The following is a 17,018-nucleotide window of genomic DNA, read 5'->3' as shown; positions in this document are numbered from 1 at the left end:
AATTTAGTTTAATTCGGACCAAAATTTTCAAAAAATATTGCGATTTCCGTGCTGCGCATGCATGGCAATTACCCAGAATCCCCTCAATCTACGTTAACATGGCGGACCGAATCAAATAAACTCGAAAGTGAAGTAAATATTTGTAAATTAATTGTTTAAAACTGTTTTGTCTGTTTTAAAATCAGGTAAAAATTTAGAATTTACTTAAGAGAAAATGACACAAAGTGCTTGCATAGCCACGCCTCGTTTTTCTGCCATTTAAATAGCTTTTGTCTTTCTCCATTCTTCTATATTTAAATTTGAAAATGGTGTTGCCAAATTCAAATTTTTGTATTGAGCTTCTTCAATTTATCCACTTGCTTCTCACAGGAGAACTCAACTCTAGAGTTGATTTAAATAAACATGTTTTGCTCGCATATGTCACAAGCTGTAACAAAACAATATATGGGAATTCCTTCATCAATTAAGGTTATTTATATTGAATTTCTTCTTGTAGAATAGGTGCAGTACTTGTAATATAGCAGAATGGCACATGAGAACCAAGTAACCGTTAAGGAGGAGGTAATGGACGAGGAAGAAGGAAATCAATCTGAAACTGATGATAAGTCAATGGATGTTGACGACCCAAATAGGCTTGGTCCAGCTGCACTAGGCCTTCAGCGAGTGGGTACTGCTCCACCCCCTAAGCCTACCCCAACTCACCCACCACAGGTCTTAAATGCTAGAGGCATGCCAGCCAGAATCAGGAAAAAAAATCGTCTGTTTTATGACGATGATATTGTGAATACACCACATCACCGGTAAGTCTTTTAAATATACTTATAAACTTAAATGCAATGGGGCTTGAATTTACACACAGGGTTCCAAGTGCTAAGAAATTAAAGCCCACAACCGCCAAAAAAAGTCCAAAGCTCAAGACTGAAACTCCTATAAAATCGCCAAAGAAAGGTGTAAGTGGCAACAACAACCCACCAACTCCAGTTCGTCTCAATTCCCCAGACAGAAAAATCGGTCAGAAAATTGGTATGCGTTTAAGAAATCTACTGAAACTCCCTAAGGCACACAAATGGGTATGCTATGAGTGGTTTTATAGCAACATTGACAGGTAAAACCTTCATTTACTAGTAGCACCTCTCTCTGCATTAACCTCTCATATTATCAAGATGCCTGTTCTCTGGTGAAAATGATTTCCAAATTTGCCTCAAAGAGTCATTTCCTGAACTCAAAACACAAGAACTAAACAGAGCTGAATGGACCAAAATTCGTAAAATGATGGGAAAACCTCGAAGATGCTCTCAGGCCTTCTTTAATGAGGAAAGACTGGAGCTTGAAAAGAAACGAAAAAAAATCAGAGCTTTGCAGCAAAGAAAAGCCACTGATATAGCTAGTTTTAAAGATTTACCACCAGAAATTCCAATGCAATTAGTTATTGGAACCAAAGTTACTGCTAGGTATCTTAGTTATATACATATAGTATTGGTATTTGTCACATAATTGGTAATGTATAATATTATAACATAATATGTATGTTTTTAGGTTGCGAAAACCATCAGATGGACTTTATACAGGGAGCATAGATGCAGTGGACCCTTCAAATAATACATATCGAATTACATTTGAAAGACCAGGGTTGGGTACACACTCAGTACCTGATTATGAAGTTCTGTCAAATGAAGATCCAGAAACCATAAGTATTGCTAGTTTCCAAAATAAATTCCGGCCCAAAAGTAATGGCTTCTCAGTCTCACCTTATAAGCCAGATATTAATGCTCAGATTTATAAAGCATTACCATATAGCAAGGATCCATTATTATCTGGTAATGGTTTGATTAACTTTAATTAAATTGTTTATGTTTTCTTTTGTGCTTATGTAGGATCAATGATCAGTAGTCCCATATTGTACCCATCAGTTAGTGGTGGCAAAATTGGTCTCTTTCCAATTAAACTTTTGGAGAAAATGGTGCTGATAGGTAAAATACTTAATGCCAAGCAAGCAAGAATAAAATTGCTGAAATCCATGAATTCTAATGCTGAAAAACTGAACTCCTTTGATCAAGATTTGCCGGAAGGGTTTGAGCAAAAATACGCCGCAGTTTTGATTGATTTGGAGAAGCTTAACACTGATTTACAAATTTATTTAGATGAGATGCAAGTAAGGGGAAGAATTTTTTTAACAATAATTTTTCATAAAAGTTCATAAATAAATGTGGTAAAATTATTTATTCCACTTGACAGCATGCCTGTGAATTATGTCTTTCTAAATGAAAAACATAATTCACATTAAGTTACATATTTAGGGATTCTGTCAAGAAATAGCTCCCGATCGCAGCGTGGCAGCAATGCTTACCCCTTCACTGTTGAGAGAAAAATGCAAGGAAGAAGCCAGGGAAATCGTCACCAAACATACATCAATGAGTTCCGAGGAAAAAGGTAGATTTCTAACCTCAAATAGTGTTTGAAAATAACATTCTCCTATTCTGTTCTAGGACCCTGTAACAATCCAGGCGTATTGGATTTAATCACAGATTTAACGGCCTTAATGTTACAAATAAAGAAATTGGCCGAAAATGATCATAATGGGTACGAGCTGCAAATCCTAGAAGGTAAAACACAACGTAAAAAAATTTAATTTAAACAATAACTTATTTCTTGACAAGGTACCGTTGAAAATATTAAAATGAAATTGACTCCCGCCACCCAGCAAGTGTTCCAAAGCAGCGTGGAAGTACATATGCATCAAATAGAAGTTGGTTTAATGAATATTAATCTTGACAAGTTATTTACAGGGTCTTTAATAAGTAAGACTTGACCTTTTCTTAAAAAAAGTTGCTTAGTTCGTCACAGAATAAATCTTAATTTATTGTAGTTTGTGTGAAATTTGTATATATTTTACATCTATTTTATTGAAATTTGATTGAAGAATGCAAGGGAGAAGTAATAGTAGTGGTAAAGTAGGGGGAAAAGGTGAAGTCTTTTGATTAGGTTGTGGTACATGATAATTAGAAAATGGTACTTGTTGAAGTAATATTTGTAATAATTTATACTTATGGAGTATTTCAGTTTTTACTAGCATAACATTAACAATCAATAGAATTTTAAAATTAATATAAAAAGTTCATATAAACCACAAATGCTTTGTTTTCGAGATATAAGATGTCAAAATTTTAATTTTTTCTTATAACTCCCAGAGTTTAGGAAATAGTGGGTTCAAATTTAGAATATAGTTAAACTTTTAAGCTCTGTATTATAACATACGCCAATTGATTACGATCATCTACAAAGTGTTATTTTTCTAGGATTATTTAGACCTTCCACCATTTCTTCCTTGTATTCTTCATTTCATTTCGACCTTATTTTTGTATGTTAGATATTTTATCGATTTCATAACCAATGAAGCTAGAGTCTCGTGCATCAAATATCTAAAAAAATCACGTTCCTAGTTGAGTTTGATATCAAACTGTTCTTATATTCGAAAAGAAGTTTTAATTTGGAGTCTAACAATGCATTCCAATTAGTCATTGTCGTCTATGTTTATATTGTTATATGTTATTTCTTTCGTTCAGACATTTTAAACTCAAATGAATTGCAATTATTTTAATTTTAAAACCGATTTTCTCAAGGTAACTAGGAATGAAATTTTTCGAACGTAGAACAAATGTCAGCGTCGTTCTGACACTTGAGACTCTGACTATATTGCTGGGCATTTTGATGCCCTATCTTAAGAAGTTTTGAGGCTTGATAAGTCTTGTGCAATATTTCGCGTACCGGATTATCGGAGATATATTTTTAGATTCTTCCACATGTTCTGTAAACAGTGTATTCTAGACTATACTATCTCTTTTCACTATAAACGCCTGTATTCCCCAATATAGCTATTTTGACGTTCTAATATTTCAGTTGGTTCAAATTTTACTTTTCTGTCAAAATAACATTGCTGTAATGAAATAAAATGAATTTGACAGAAATGTTATTCTAATGGGAAGGGAAAATTTTTTACTTTCCATAAAAATTAACTTAAATAATGAACCATCAAAATATCCATCGGAGAATACGGGCCAAAGAGTACAAAATAGATTACATTATATATATGTTACTTATTTTGCTATTTTATTCTCTACCTAGCATTTATATCGACCAGCAACACTTTTTCTCTATAAATAAATATTTTACAAAAGGACGCGATCCGAATAACGAAAAAATACACGGACAATCCCAGCTTTATAAAACCGTTTATTGAGCATAAAAAACAAGCAGCTATTTTTTATATTTTTCTAATGCTCCTAGTAAACTGTCGGCTTCTTCTGGAGACTTTACCCTGAGAAGAAGCGGTGTTGGAGGCGGCTTCGCGTCAGGAGTTGGAATGGCCACCAACATAACGTCTTTTTTACCTAATCGTTTTATTGGTATGCTCTCTGAGAGTATAAAATTTAGAAGAAGGTTTCCCAAATTTGTGTTGGCTCTGACTATTAACTGACAATGGAAATTATTAATGAACAAATAACTAAAAAAAAAAAGACTTACTTGAACTTTTTCACTGTTTACGATTGGTTTTAAATAGAGATTTCCTACACCTCTATCGCCGTAGCTTTCCCCTTTCTTCACAAAGACTTTACATTTTGCTGTATATAAATAGTCACTTTCAACGACTTGCGTAACTTCCACTTTAGGCGGCTCGTCGTCGTCCTCTTTACTGCCATTGTCTTCTTTTGGTTTCTCTATTTTATTTAAAAAAATATTCCGAACTAACGACACGCTTAACAACGTAATTAATTACGGTCGGTCATTGAAAAAAAAACTAATTGTAGGCGGTGAACGGTAAACGAGATGGTTGATTAAGCCATTTGCTACTTAGATCAGAGATGAATTTATCCCAGGCATACCTATGGTTTTTTCTTAATAATCACCCTTTAATATATTATTATATGAGCCTCTCATTTATCTATAGATTTGTGATAACTATTACTCTCTAAGACACAACTTATTAATGTGCTAATAAGATTAAGAAAGCCGTTTACGTCTCGAACCACAGACAGGTTCATTATTAAGTGGTCATAGACAATATTATTTAGTATTCAAAAGTTTTCTTAATTATGTAAAAAATAAACCTTATTTTTGTTATTATTTCACCTTATGTTGTCAAGACAGCTGTCTGAGTACATATTAAAAGAACATGTTACCTTCAGATTTAGGTGCAGAACCAAAACTAAGCTCAGGACCACTGGGAAATGTTAAACTACCAGTAGAAGAGATTTGGCTGCTACTGAAAGAAAATGATGGCGTTGATAGACCCTCTGATGATGTACCTGCAAACAAAACTTTGAAAATAAATATAAAAATTTCCAAAAAGTTATAGCAACTTTTTTCTAATTTAATAAAGCTTGTAATTGGTCGTTCCGGAAATCGGATCAACGGAATGGTGAATACACTTAAAAAAAACACACCTCATATAAATTTGAAGACCTCTAAAAATAGCACTCTTGTGAAATAATTTTCATTTATTACACTTGATGACAAAAATGCTACTCCTAAAGATGCTTCTGATTTAACTAAATTGACTTTTGAACTACAATTGTATAACAAAGTTTTCAGCCATGAATGTTTCATCTGAACTATCTAAGGACACACAGTGTATATATTACCTAATGCACCAAAGGACTTTGTAGTACTTCCTGCATTTGCTGCAGAACCAAACTTAAAAGTGGGTGGACTGAATGCAGGAACATGACCCCCCCACTTAAATGTTGGCACTGCTTCATTTTTCTTTTCTGGATTTTTTTCTAAGGTACTGCTGTCTACAATGTTATGAAAAAATCGTTATTAAATTATCCTAATAACAGATACTTTGTTCAAAACTGTAAAATACCTGGAATAGCTTTTGCATTATATGGAATGAAATTAAAAGTTGGAATCTTGGTTGGAGTTATTTTTGAAATTGTGGGGTCAGGCAATTCTTCTGATCCACTGGCATCCTGCTCCTTGTCAATTTCTGCCAAATATTTTTCATAATCTTTAAAAATAGGTTGTAAACTTATTAAGGGATTTTCTTCAACTTTTTTTGTGATCCATTTAGAAACAGTTTCATTCAAACCTTTCAGTTTTGAATAATATCTCTCAGATTTAGTAGGGCCAATGGCAGAACTAGGAACTATTGTATTGTTTGTACTAGTTGTAGAGTTTGAAGTGAATATGTTTGTGCTAACATTAGTACTTGTCACTGCTGTAGCTCCAAATATGTTGGTACTACTTTTTTGAGAGAACAAATTGGGACTACCACCAGACTTTAGTGGGCTTTGATTATCAATTCCGTTTGTTTTAGGTGCACTATCAGTTTTAGAAATGCCTGTGAGAAATGAAAAGTCAGCACTCACTGGCTTATTTGAGAACCCAGTAAAACCAACAAAAGCACTCTTTGTTTCATTGTCTTCCTGTTGAAAATCAAATTAAGCAATTTTGAACAAATGGCACAAATTGAAACTCACTCTAATGGGGTTCCTTCGTCTTGCAGTTTTTATAATTCTATTTTTTAAGATATCATCAGAGGCCACTTGAAAGGTTCCTCGTTCTTCAGGTTCTTCTTCTTGGTTCCAATTGTCATGATTTAAATCAGAAGTTGCACTTCTCTTTCCGGCCATTAAATATTAAATGTAAAGCAACCGGCCCCTTCTTGGTGGATAAACGCTGTGAGTTGTGAGGTTAGGTTTCGTGGAGAAGGGCACTTTTAATTTTGCCTTTTTTAGGCAATATCGTTATTTACACTAATTAGTATTGATCACTTCAAGTCAAGGAACTACTCTGAGTCGTCCGCTATGTTTACGTACGATAAAAACATAGAAATTATGCAATTATTTTAAATAAAACATTTCATGTAAAATATTTGAGGTAACGAACTGTAGACAAGACAATCATAATATGATACCACTGACAGATGACAACATAATAGAAACTGCCAATGGCTGAACTGACAGTGACAACACGAGAGTTACGGATACATATACTGTGTGTTCAAAATTAACGATGTTAGGGTTTCAACTTGTATTTATTCCGATTTTAATATATCGTGGCAGCATTGTTGCTCTCTGGCATTTAACAATTAACAAGGCGCACCCTGGTAGGTCATACGCGCTGTTAAATGTCCCTTATAACTTTCGCTATATACAGGGTGTCCGCTTCTGAAACTCTTCATAGCCAGACACATTAAAAGTAATTACGTATGTACTTATTGAGTGAGCGTCAACAAGTTGGAGTGAGATGGGCTGATGTTCGGAGCGCTCCTCATGAATGTTTGCCATATCACCAAACGCGCTGGGTTCTGTTTTTATTTATTTTATTTTTATTTTTGTACTAATGTCATTATTGTTTTTTTGGTTTACCTTTTAATTTACTTTACTTCTTAATCTTATCTTATCAAATTTATATTAATCATGACTAAAGCAATAAGCAATATTAAATGAAAAACAAGGTAATCATGTTGAAAGCTTTTACAAACTTCTGGTCATTATCACCGATAAAAATGAGGCAAATAACATATTTACCTATATGAAATTTGTAAACTTACCATGACAAGATTACCTATAGGTAATGGTGGGTAACCTTATCTTACTTATCATCCAATTCTCTACAAATTAATTTCCACTTTCAGAAATTTGGGTCAATAAACCTACCAAAAGTAGGAAGGTATAAAACAACCGGTTTGGTTTTGAAATGAGTATTATTTAAACCACACACTCAGAAGTTTGATAGCAGTGCAGACTGTGGTCTTTTGTTTGCTACATTGTAAAGAGAGACACTTTTAGACACTACAATATGAGGCTGGTAATTTTGAATGATTCTACGTGTGTAGCTGAGTGGGCTGCTAAATATGTAATGAAGAAAATTATAGAGGCCCAGCCAGGACCTGATAAATATTTTGTTTTAGGATTACCTACAGGTAAGAAATTCCTTAAAATTATTGGTGATAGAATTTAAAGTTTTTAATTAAAAATGTGTGCTGTGACCTATTTAAAAGAGTATTCCTACTTAATTTGGTAATTGAAATAGGGGAGTAACCCTATTTTGCATAACTAAACAAATTCTAGGAGAGTAGAATTAATTGTGTGTTAGCTGAAGTAAAGACTAAGTAGGTCAAGGGGAGTGAAGGCTCCATATTAATAAAAACTTAATACATCCATGTAGCTGATTTATAAGCAGGCCACGGATAGATTTAATTCAAAAATACTGTGAACAGACTTTAAATTGAAGTAAATTAGTTTTTTGATAGGAAGTTTCTAATCTGAAATTTGCAAAAATGTTTAGCTCTACTGCAAGGGGACCAGGTTCTTGTCCAAAAATGCATCTATGTAGAAAAATTGTGTATTAAAAATATTAAAATTTTTATTCCATATGGTTCTTTAGAAAATTCTTGCTGTTTATTGTTGATTTGCCCCTATTACTGATTTACTTTTTAGTTGCAGAACAGTAGATAGCAGCAAGTTATGTAATCTTCATTTCTCTCTACCCATCTCTGACAAAAATATAGCTGTAACATATTTTGCTAAATTATTGAAATAAAATGGTTAAGGAAAACATAATGATTATGCAACTATTAATTATTAAAGCACCTATTTGCTTTTCTTTTTCAGGAGGTACCCCTTATGGAATGTACCAGAAACTGATAGAGTTTCATAAGGCTGGAAAAATTTCATTTAAATATGTTAAAACCTTTAATATGGATGAATATGTAAGTATGAATCATTGCTGGTTTCAATACAAAATATGAGAAAAAATGTGAAACTTTACCACCCTATATATGGAAAATTGTGCATTTTTGACCATGGGTTTATTAGCATATTTTTTATTTTGCATAATACTATTACCCCCTGAAATATGTCCATGATGACCTGTTACATTCTGCATAATAGAAATGGATGCTTATCATCATTTGAGTCACTTGAACTCCTAATGGAGCCAAACTAAGTAAATACTCTCTTAATTATTTTTTAATTTCTGTGCATATATGTCTAAGTGGTATGTCTTGTTGGCGCTGATTCTGAAATAATAAACTGTGTATTCCTAGCAAATAAGTGATACATAAGTATTGCGATATCAAAATTATCTTCAATAGTTCAATATTTGTAGCAGTAGATAGAAATCTTTGAACTCAAAACAGATTTGTTGGAATAATTTGTTTCAATTTAATAAGCTTCAAATTTTTAGCATTTATCTAAAAATATATATGATGGATATAAAGTAAATAATGAAATGACAAAAACCGAAATATATGCAATAATACACAGAAGTTGTATTTAAATATAAATGCCCCACTGTTATGTAACACCCTATACAACCAAAAGCAATGTTAAATTATAGGTCTCTGACCTTCCAATTTTCAAACAAAAACTGTTATTAAGTAGTGCCAAATAAGGGAGATACTTTGCCACAATATTAAACCACTCTGTATTTACAGTAAAAGATTTGTAGGTTAACCTTCCAAGAGACCATAAAGAAAGTTATCACTATTACATGTGGAATAACTTCTTCAAACACATTGACATAGATCCAAAAAATGCTCACATTTTAGACGGAAACGCTCCGGATCTCGTTAAAGAGTGTTTAGAATACGAGCAAAAAATTGCGGAAGCAGGAGGCGTTGACTTATTTATTGGAGGTAGATACCGCTTTACAAACCAATTAAGGCCTGAGTCTCTAAAACAACTGAGTTTAGGTATCGGCCCCGATGGCCATATTGCCTTCAACGAGCCAGGTTCATCACTTGTCTCCAGAACTAGGGTCAAAACTCTGGCTCAAGACACATTGGAAGCCAACGCTAGATTCTTCGGAAATGACATTAACAAAGTTCCTAAACAAGCCCTTACTGTAGGCGTAGGTACGGTAATGGATGCCAAAGAGGTACCCTCTACACCGCAACATTTAGTTGAGTTCTAAACGCTTCTGATCTCTTATTTAGGTTATGATTCTAATAACTGGCTCTCATAAGGCATTCGCTCTTTACAAAGCAATTGAAGAAGGTGTTAATCACATGTGGACGGTGTCAGCGTTCCAACAGCATGAACATACATTGATCATTTGTGACGAAGACGCCACTTTGGAGCTCAAAGTCAAGACTGTTAAATATTTTAAGGTGGGTACTGTTTGGTACTGTTAAAAAGAGACTACTTGTTATTAGTCTTGAGTTGATTATTTTTGTACACCCTGTAAAAGGAATCGTCTTGCACAATTGGGTCTATTTTTAACTTATTTAAAGGCACTAAGCGGCGTCCATCAAAAACTGATAGAAGAGTCGGAACCACTGGAGAGATACAGGACTATACATTAAGGTGTATGCAAGGATGTAGTTTATTCAGTATATGTGTAAATTGACGACGAGTATTTTTGGTATCAGCTATACATGGACTAAATTATATCCTACGTATTGTTCGGGATCTGCCGTAGATGAGGTTACACTTCTCATAATCTCCTATACATATTATTTTAACGACGTCTTTAATTTATACATTATCCTCGCACTATTTTATTGTATCTACATATACCAAACACGAAATAGCTAAAATAGAAATAATAAATAAACGTGTAAAATGAGGAAATTATATTTAAATCGGAATTAAATATCGATTTGGATTTACTTTTTAAGTGAATAGTCTTGTTATCTCAGCAATAAAATATATGTGTGAAATCTACTTGAATGGCTAAAGGAATTAAAGGTTACTGATAATAGTTTGACAGTGAGTTATTCTGCACGTTTGCGTTTACTTTTCAAAAATTTGTTATTTTTTTACAGGTTTTGTGTGCCGAATAAGGAGGGCTAGTGGCTGAACATTGACATTTATAATTCTGTAAATCTAATTTTATAAATCTTATAGATTTACAATTATACAGTTTTTACCTTTAAACACTGTTTTGTTTAATTTAAACCTGAAATTTCGTCACGACTTGATGAACACTATATATACAGGAGAAAATCAAAGATTTCGGAACACTTTGAATATACAAGGTGTTCCTGAAACGATTGTAAAACGCTTGACCCAAAATTCCTGAATCAAAAATAAGATATTCTAGACAAACTTGTACAGTCCTTTCCGGGAAAACCTGTGTAATAACCAACGATGGGATTCGTTCAAACGCAATAGCAAAACTGATTTATTTATTATTTAGTTATGCTTCAGATATTCAGAAAATGACAATTTTTCAAACGATATGAAGCGGATATTTCAACTTGTCCAAGATAAAGATTTCCAGCATGGGAATTCCGTAAACGATAATATATACAAAAATTGGTTAAATTCGAAAAAAGTTGCGCGTTAAAGGAAATAGACTAGAACAGCGTTTCATCGTTAGAAAGGCGCCCGTGCAATCCGGCAAATATAAGACATAAAGGGTCACGATAATTTTTCGATTAAAGGGCATATAAGTAAATTTCTTTGTTTTTTCTTCATTAAATGGTGAAGAAGACATATTGTAACTAACGGCGTCATTACATATAACCGGAGCATACTTTTTGGTAAATTGATGAATGGAAAATATTAGTATAAAAAGACTAACTATCACACTAACCTGTATATTTATTCATATGTGTCATGTGGAATTCAAGTTCGTATTAGTCGTAGGTATTTTTTTTCTATAACTCATAGATGAACATGATTTACAGTTCTTACACGAAATGTTGGTAGTTTTGGTCGATTTTTTCGATTCCGAAAAATTTCTCAACCACCAAATTAGTAGATATCATACGGAACTTACTAGACTTCATACAAAAATGACTATTTACTATTGGTTATCCTGGGAACTAGGAATATGGACGGTAAAAATGTAGGCCAAGCTGCTAACCACAGATAAAGTCCAGAAGAACAATATAATATTTATTTAGTGTGTTTTATTTGGAAAATGTATACTCCTTCAAGATATACAAAGTGTCCCAGATATATAAATTGATGCATCAAAAATCAAAGTAATCAAAATTGTGGTCACATATGGACTCATGACAAAAACTTTAAATTTCTTCACATAAATATTTCAACGGATTTCTCGAAAACGGTTAGGCTGCCACGGCATCTTAAACGTGACGAAAATTGGCACAGGGATAGACGTTTGGATATGGGTTTCTGACGCCTTTGAATGGTGGGCAATTTAGTACAAGTAAACGAAAAAGATATTCTAAAGCCTATACAGGCTACATTAGCCGTATTTAATAGTTGCCAGCTATTTAACTTTGAATTTTTCGCTTTTCATACCTACAGAATTAAATTTAAAATAACAAATCATAGTTTTCTATCGGTGCTGTCGATTTGCAATAGTTAATTGATGCAGTGTGGACGACGACCCTGTATTATTTGTCTGGTAGTTTCAAGTTTAATGAATCAGCTTTTGCGTATAATAGTTAGTCAATCCGATTGACCGATTTACAGTGTATAAAAATGTCCTAATTAGCTGTCTACATATCTTTTTCAAGAAAAACCACAGACAAACATTATAGACTCAAAAAATGCCGCCGCGAATAAATCAGTGTGTGAAATTATCCTACATTGTACAATCCAAACAGGCTTTATATGTATAAATACGCTATCTAGGTATTAATTCGCATTTCGGAGTGCTTGTACCTCCTTTTCTATTTAATTTCCTGTATTTATTAATTTACTGTTCCTCTCACTGTTATTAATATTACATTTCTCACTCTGTGATCATAAACAGATAATGTTCCTTCTAGTTTTCGTCATACCTCTTATAATCTATATAATACTTGTGCACCCATACACTTATTGGACTAATCGTGGTGTTAAACAAGGGAAACCATGGATCTTTTTTGGGGACAGCTGGGGAACGGTTTTCAGAGTCATGGATATGGCAGAAATGGTATGCTACAATTACCATCTAATCTCCAACACCAGGTAATAAAACCATTCAAATTAGAATTTAAATTTCCCCAATTTGGATAATTACCATAAGGTATTACGGTGTATACCAGTTCTTTAAGCCCAAACTAGTAATACGCGACCCTGAACTAATAAGACGAATAACGGTGAAAGATTTTGAGCACTTTGAGGACCGCTCTGCCATGGCGGATCCGAAAGCCGATCCGCTCTTTGCCAAGAATTTACTAAGCCTAAAAGGTAGGAATTTAGGGGGAAACATGACTATTCAGTTTTAAATAATATTTTTTTATTAGGTGATGAATGGAAAAAAATGCGATCAACGTTAACAAACTCCTTTACTGGCAGCAAAATGAAATTAATGTTTGGTTTAATGGTCGAGGCTGCTGCAAACTTCACTAAATACTTTGGTGAGCAAAAGGGGCACACCATTGAAGTGGAGATGAAAGATGCATTTACCAGGTACTCCTTAATGATAAAAGGCAAACCAACAGTGAAAATGAATTTATTAGATTCACTATCGACGTCATAGCGACTACTTCTTTTGGGGTAAAAGTGAACTCCTTATTCGAACCCAACAACCAATTCTTCAAGATGGGGAAAGAAATTACAGAATTAAACTTCAAGGCCTTCTTGAAAGTTTTGCTTTTCCAGTTCTCGCCCTACTTATATAGGGTGAAGTAGAGCAGCTTTGTTGATATGGCATCGAACTTATATCGCCGTTTATAGCTCCTCAAATTAAGGATGTTTGGAAAAGAAGTTAACGATTTTTTTAGAAATTTAATAAATGACGCTTTAAAATCTAGGAAAGAAGAGGGAATTTATAGACCAGATATCCTGCAAATTTTAATAGAAGCTAGAAAAGGGCTTAACCCTGAAGAAAATGTTGCTGGAAACAATGATTTTTTGGCAGGTAAATACAAGTTTCCTCTTAATTTTTTTTTCAATTTTAACTGTTAAAAATCAAAGGCATCTCAGACGAAGACATAATAGCTCAAGCAATAATATTCTTCTTTGCGGGTTTCGATTCGGTATCCTCCTTGATGACGTTTACAGTGTACGAACTGACAATGAATCACGAGATACAAGACAAGTTGAGAGAAGAAATACAACAAACACTTAAAAATGTCAATGGGGAAGTTACTTACGAGGCTATAATGGGCATGAAATATATGGATTTAATTTTACAAGGTAATGAGGTACATGGCCATTCAACTGGGACTGAGTGCCCATTTTTGCTTAATTTTACGTAGAAATGCAACGATTTTATTTTTAGGAAAAAGGTTTTTTTGACAAACCTCATAGGGATCTATAGAATCTATTTAGACCCCACTGAACCACTCAGTATATATTTTTTTAAATCACGCATTTTATCAAATTTTCAGAGGCTTTACGCAAGTGGCCCCCCTTCGTTGTACTTGGCCGCGAATGCACCAAACCATACACCATTAAACCTGCTCTTCCAGATGAAGTATCGGTAACAATTCCTAAAGGTTTAGCCATTCAAATTCCGGCCTACGCATTACATCACGACCCACAGTATTTTCCGGAGCCAGAAAATTTCATTCCTGAAAGGTTTAGTGCCGAAAATCGGAGTAGGCTTACACCATACACCTGTCTGGAGTTTGGACAAGGGCCTAGAAGTTGCCTGGCACCCAGATTTGCCCTATTAGAAACCAAAATTGTTTTGTTTTACTTGGTAAATAGGTTCAAGTTGGTGACTAGTAATAAGACTCAAGTACCTTTAAAATTAAGTAAAAAGTTTTCTATAAACATCAGACCTGCAAAGGGATTATGGATTGGTCTTGAAAAACTTGATCAGTAATTTTAATAAGATTAGAAATAATGTGTATCTACATATACCTATTAGTTATCATACTAGTAGGTAAATAGGTCATGAAACATCGTGTCATTTGTTACCATAGTCAGAATAATAAACGAGATTCCGTTATAGTGCGTTAGATTATTATCTCATTAAAACTATATCTACATTATATTCATGAGACTTTAAACGCTTTATTTAACAAAACATCATATTACAATACAGAATTTCGCTGCTTGTTTACCTCACTGTTATCGTCCATGAAAGATCTGTAACGATGAACTATAAAACCAGTTAATAATTCACAACAAAATTATCGACATTGGCTTAACATAAATTAAAGAAGAATCATAGGCTAAAATAAAATCTATCGATATTTTGGTTTACTCATAAATGTCCTCCCTGTCAGCCACATATCTGGAAGTGAAAGAATTCAATGGTGAAAATTGGATGTTATGATGCTGGGAAAGTTATTTTTAAAAGCATTATTTAAATTTGTTGCATTGCTCATCATTGCAAACTTCTAAATGGAAATAGTTAGTGTTGGTTAAATAGGGAACAAAATTCGTGATTTTGAGCTTGTCAAGAGCATGTGTTGAAATCCAAAATATTTGAAGGAGTATTCGTATTATTCAACAATTATTAAAAAGCTTCTGATCTTTTAGTGACTGAAAATCTGATGGCCTTGCACTTCCGTATAATACAGTACCAAAACTACAAGATCGTTTTTCCGTGTTCTTAGGAGAAAGGTATTTCTATAGTGCAGTTAACTAATTTCTTTTTAGAATCATATAATGAAAAAATATTGTATGTCAAGCAAACACGTCTCCAGGTCTTGTCTACTTGACCAGTCCTGCTAGACATTACTTGTATTTTTTCTTTGTAGTTTTTGCAGATGGATTTAAAACAGCAAATTATATAAGTTCAAAAATGTCCATAAGAAGATTAACATACGAAGCATCTATAAGAAGATCTTAACATTATAGTTGTTTTTAACCTAGCCTAAAATGATCAATTTTCTTATAAGTATTTAATATAATGAGCTTGTTAGGAACTTGCTAAAAAACAATAAAAGAATTTAAATGTGTTTGAAATTGAGTTGACATGAATTTATATACATGACTTTACATTTACCTTACAATATCACTAGGCTTCAAAAGTCGTTCTGCATCAACATCTGGGATTTCAAAACCAAATTCATCCTCTATGGCCATTATTACCTCAACATGATCTAATGAATCTAAGCCTAAGTCATTAATGAAATGTGAATCCAATGTCAACTGAAAGAAAAAGCAAATACGCACATTTTGATCAGATGAAAAAAATTGAAAAGAAATAATCAAACTTTTGTCTTTTATGCTATCAAATCACATCATGTACTATTAAATACATTTTTAAAAAACACAAAAGTTTGAGGACAGTCAACTACCAATATTACCATCATAAGCCAAATTACTGTACCTTATCAGGGTTGACTTTATCATACAAATTTAATACTAAAAGCACCCGGTCTGCAATAAGTTTTAAAGACAGTGGCGGTTTGGAACTGTAACTTCGCTCATGAGGCAATATGAGGTTCTGAAATGAAAAGAAAATAGAATTATACCTTATCTGCTGTTACTTTATCATAAGAGGCAACAACTTTCAGGACTCGTTCTTTAATCTCTGGCTCTGTGAGTTTTGGCTTAATTATTTCTGGCGAATAATATCTGAACTGCAGATAAAAATAAGGACATTAGGCCTACAGTTTAAATAGAGACTGTAGAATGGCTGCATTGAAAAAAGTGAGGTTAAATCGAGTTATGTAATTTCAGTCTAAAAAAGGCCATGGAGAGCTGTTTGGGGCAATAAAGGTTTGCCTACAAGGTCCGTTGTTAAAGGAATGCTAGTTTACAACCAACTATGGGCAAGTTAAGGAGAAGTCGTTTACCTGTGAAGCTGCCAAGAGATTTCCCTTGCTTGTGGTTTGTTGGGCTGTTGGAATCAAGCAATTTAAGCGTAGAATCCTTGATTTGTTGGAGAAACTCCTTAAATAGGACGTGTTTCTTGAAATTGAGCGGATATTCCTTGCCAAAGCAAACATTTCTTTTTCAAAAATTCCTAGAGATTTTCAAAAATTTTCATGCACTTAAAGAAAATGGGTGAAGAAGACGGGAAATAATACTATTTCAATTATAAAATAAAATGATATTTGTATGTCAGCTGTCACCTGTCATGGTAGGGACTTGGGATATTGGAACTCTCAGAAAATCAATAAAATTCAACTTCTCTCTCTAGGGTCAGACATGAAATCGAAAATGAAATAGTAATAATTAAGGCTCGAATTATATTGTATA

General features: G+C 33.4%; 5 protein-coding genes across 6 annotated transcripts; 3 read left to right on the top strand and 2 right to left on the bottom strand.

The window, feature by feature from the left end:
- Window positions 1–74: 74 nt before the first annotated feature.
- Window positions 75–4,097, top strand: mip130 (Myb-interacting protein 130). Its single transcript, XM_066400839.1, has 9 exons — window positions 75–185; window positions 497–800; window positions 860–1,105; window positions 1,164–1,451; window positions 1,537–1,817; window positions 1,875–2,152; window positions 2,298–2,430; window positions 2,487–2,603; window positions 2,658–4,097. Exons 2-9 carry the CDS (start codon window positions 526–528, stop codon window positions 2,807–2,809), a joined length of 1,770 nt encoding a protein of 589 aa, XP_066256936.1. The 5' UTR covers window positions 75–185; window positions 497–525; the 3' UTR covers window positions 2,810–4,097.
- A 115-nt stretch (window positions 4,098–4,212) lies between these two features.
- Nup50 (nuclear pore complex protein Nup50) lies at window positions 4,213–6,937 on the bottom strand. Its single transcript, XM_066400850.1, has 6 exons — window positions 6,480–6,937; window positions 5,864–6,425; window positions 5,640–5,792; window positions 5,178–5,303; window positions 4,522–4,715; window positions 4,213–4,470 (listed from the first exon to the last, which is right to left on the bottom strand). The coding sequence occupies exons 1-6, from the start codon at window positions 6,630–6,632 to the stop codon at window positions 4,255–4,257; spliced, it is 1,404 nt and encodes a 467-aa protein (XP_066256947.1). The 5' UTR covers window positions 6,633–6,937; the 3' UTR covers window positions 4,213–4,254.
- Window positions 6,938–7,635: 698 nt separating this feature from the next.
- Window positions 7,636–10,546, top strand: Oscillin (glucosamine-6-phosphate isomerase Oscillin). The gene is made up of 6 exons (XM_066405365.1): window positions 7,636–7,927; window positions 8,619–8,716; window positions 9,457–9,643; window positions 9,701–9,885; window positions 9,944–10,117; window positions 10,241–10,546. Exons 1-6 carry the CDS (start codon window positions 7,804–7,806, stop codon window positions 10,310–10,312), a joined length of 840 nt encoding a protein of 279 aa, XP_066261462.1. The 5' UTR covers window positions 7,636–7,803; the 3' UTR covers window positions 10,313–10,546.
- Window positions 10,547–12,660: 2,114 nt separating this feature from the next.
- On the top strand, window positions 12,661–15,039 carry LOC136418352 (cytochrome P450 9e2-like). The gene is made up of 7 exons (XM_066404393.1): window positions 12,661–12,878; window positions 12,937–13,100; window positions 13,157–13,322; window positions 13,373–13,535; window positions 13,590–13,773; window positions 13,830–14,051; window positions 14,246–15,039. Exons 1-7 carry the CDS (start codon window positions 12,685–12,687, stop codon window positions 14,683–14,685), a joined length of 1,533 nt encoding a protein of 510 aa, XP_066260490.1. The 5' UTR covers window positions 12,661–12,684; the 3' UTR covers window positions 14,686–15,039.
- On the bottom strand, window positions 14,852–16,843 carry ND-ACP (NADH dehydrogenase (ubiquinone) acyl carrier protein). 2 transcript variants are annotated; one of them, XM_066404409.1, is made up of 4 exons: window positions 16,613–16,843; window positions 16,289–16,396; window positions 15,817–15,962; window positions 14,852–15,099 (listed from the first exon to the last, which is right to left on the bottom strand). In XM_066404409.1, exons 1-4 carry the CDS (start codon window positions 16,763–16,765, stop codon window positions 15,066–15,068), a joined length of 441 nt encoding a protein of 146 aa, XP_066260506.1. In that variant the 5' UTR covers window positions 16,766–16,843; the 3' UTR covers window positions 14,852–15,065. The 2 variants fall into 2 exon arrangements, with proteins under 2 accessions (XP_066260506.1, XP_066260500.1); XM_066404403.1 differs by lacking the exon at window positions 16,289–16,396 and adding an exon at window positions 16,144–16,260.
- Between the last annotated feature and the right edge of the window lie 175 nt (window positions 16,844–17,018).

Source organism: Euwallacea similis, chromosome 2 (assembly GCF_039881205.1).
Source record: "Euwallacea similis isolate ESF13 chromosome 2, ESF131.1, whole genome shotgun sequence".
NCBI lineage: Eukaryota > Metazoa > Arthropoda > Insecta > Coleoptera > Curculionidae > Euwallacea > Euwallacea similis.
Note: the sequence above shows the minus strand (reverse complement) of the source record. Positions and strands in the feature narration are given on the sequence as shown.

Bases quoted from the DNA above. Each gene is read 5' to 3' on its own strand.
- Oscillin (XM_066405365.1), top strand. From the start codon at position 7,804: ATGAGGCTGGTAATTTTGAATGATTCTACGTGTGTAGCTGAGTGGGCT. The intron at 9,886-9,943 runs GTACCCTCTACA...TCTCTTATTTAG, and splicing joins CGGTAATGGATGCCAAAGAG to GTTATGATTCTAATAACTGG. The intron at 10,118-10,240 runs GTGGGTACTGTT...ACTTATTTAAAG, and splicing joins AGACTGTTAAATATTTTAAG to GCACTAAGCGGCGTCCATCA.
- LOC136418352 (XM_066404393.1), top strand. From the start codon at position 12,685: ATGTTCCTTCTAGTTTTCGTCATACCTCTTATAATCTATATAATACTT. The intron at 13,101-13,156 runs GTAGGAATTTAG...TTTTTTTATTAG, and splicing joins GAATTTACTAAGCCTAAAAG to GTGATGAATGGAAAAAAATG. The intron at 13,536-13,589 runs GTGAAGTAGAGC...CGCCGTTTATAG, and splicing joins TCTCGCCCTACTTATATAGG to CTCCTCAAATTAAGGATGTT.
- mip130 (XM_066400839.1), top strand. From the start codon at position 526: ATGGCACATGAGAACCAAGTAACCGTTAAGGAGGAGGTAATGGACGAG. The intron at 2,153-2,297 runs GTAAGGGGAAGA...TTACATATTTAG, and splicing joins TTTATTTAGATGAGATGCAA to GGATTCTGTCAAGAAATAGC. The intron at 2,431-2,486 runs GTAGATTTCTAA...ATTCTGTTCTAG, and splicing joins AATGAGTTCCGAGGAAAAAG to GACCCTGTAACAATCCAGGC.
- Nup50 (XM_066400850.1), bottom strand. From the start codon at position 6,632: ATGGCCGGAAAGAGAAGTGCAACTTCTGATTTAAATCATGACAATTGG. The intron at 6,426-6,479 runs GTGAGTTTCAAT...GATTTTCAACAG, and splicing joins GACGAAGGAACCCCATTAGA to GAAGACAATGAAACAAAGAG. The intron at 5,304-5,639 runs GTAATATATACA...TTTTGTTTGCAG, and splicing joins AAAGTCCTTTGGTGCATTAG to GTACATCATCAGAGGGTCTA.
- ND-ACP (XM_066404403.1), bottom strand. From the start codon at position 16,765: ATGTTTGCTTTGGCAAGGAATATCCGCTCAATTTCAAGAAACACGTCC. The intron at 16,261-16,612 runs GTAAACGACTTC...TTTTCATTTCAG, and splicing joins ATCTCTTGGCAGCTTCACAG to AACCTCATATTGCCTCATGA. The intron at 15,963-16,143 runs GTACAGTAATTT...TTTTTCTTTCAG, and splicing joins ATAAAGTCAACCCTGATAAG to TTGACATTGGATTCACATTT.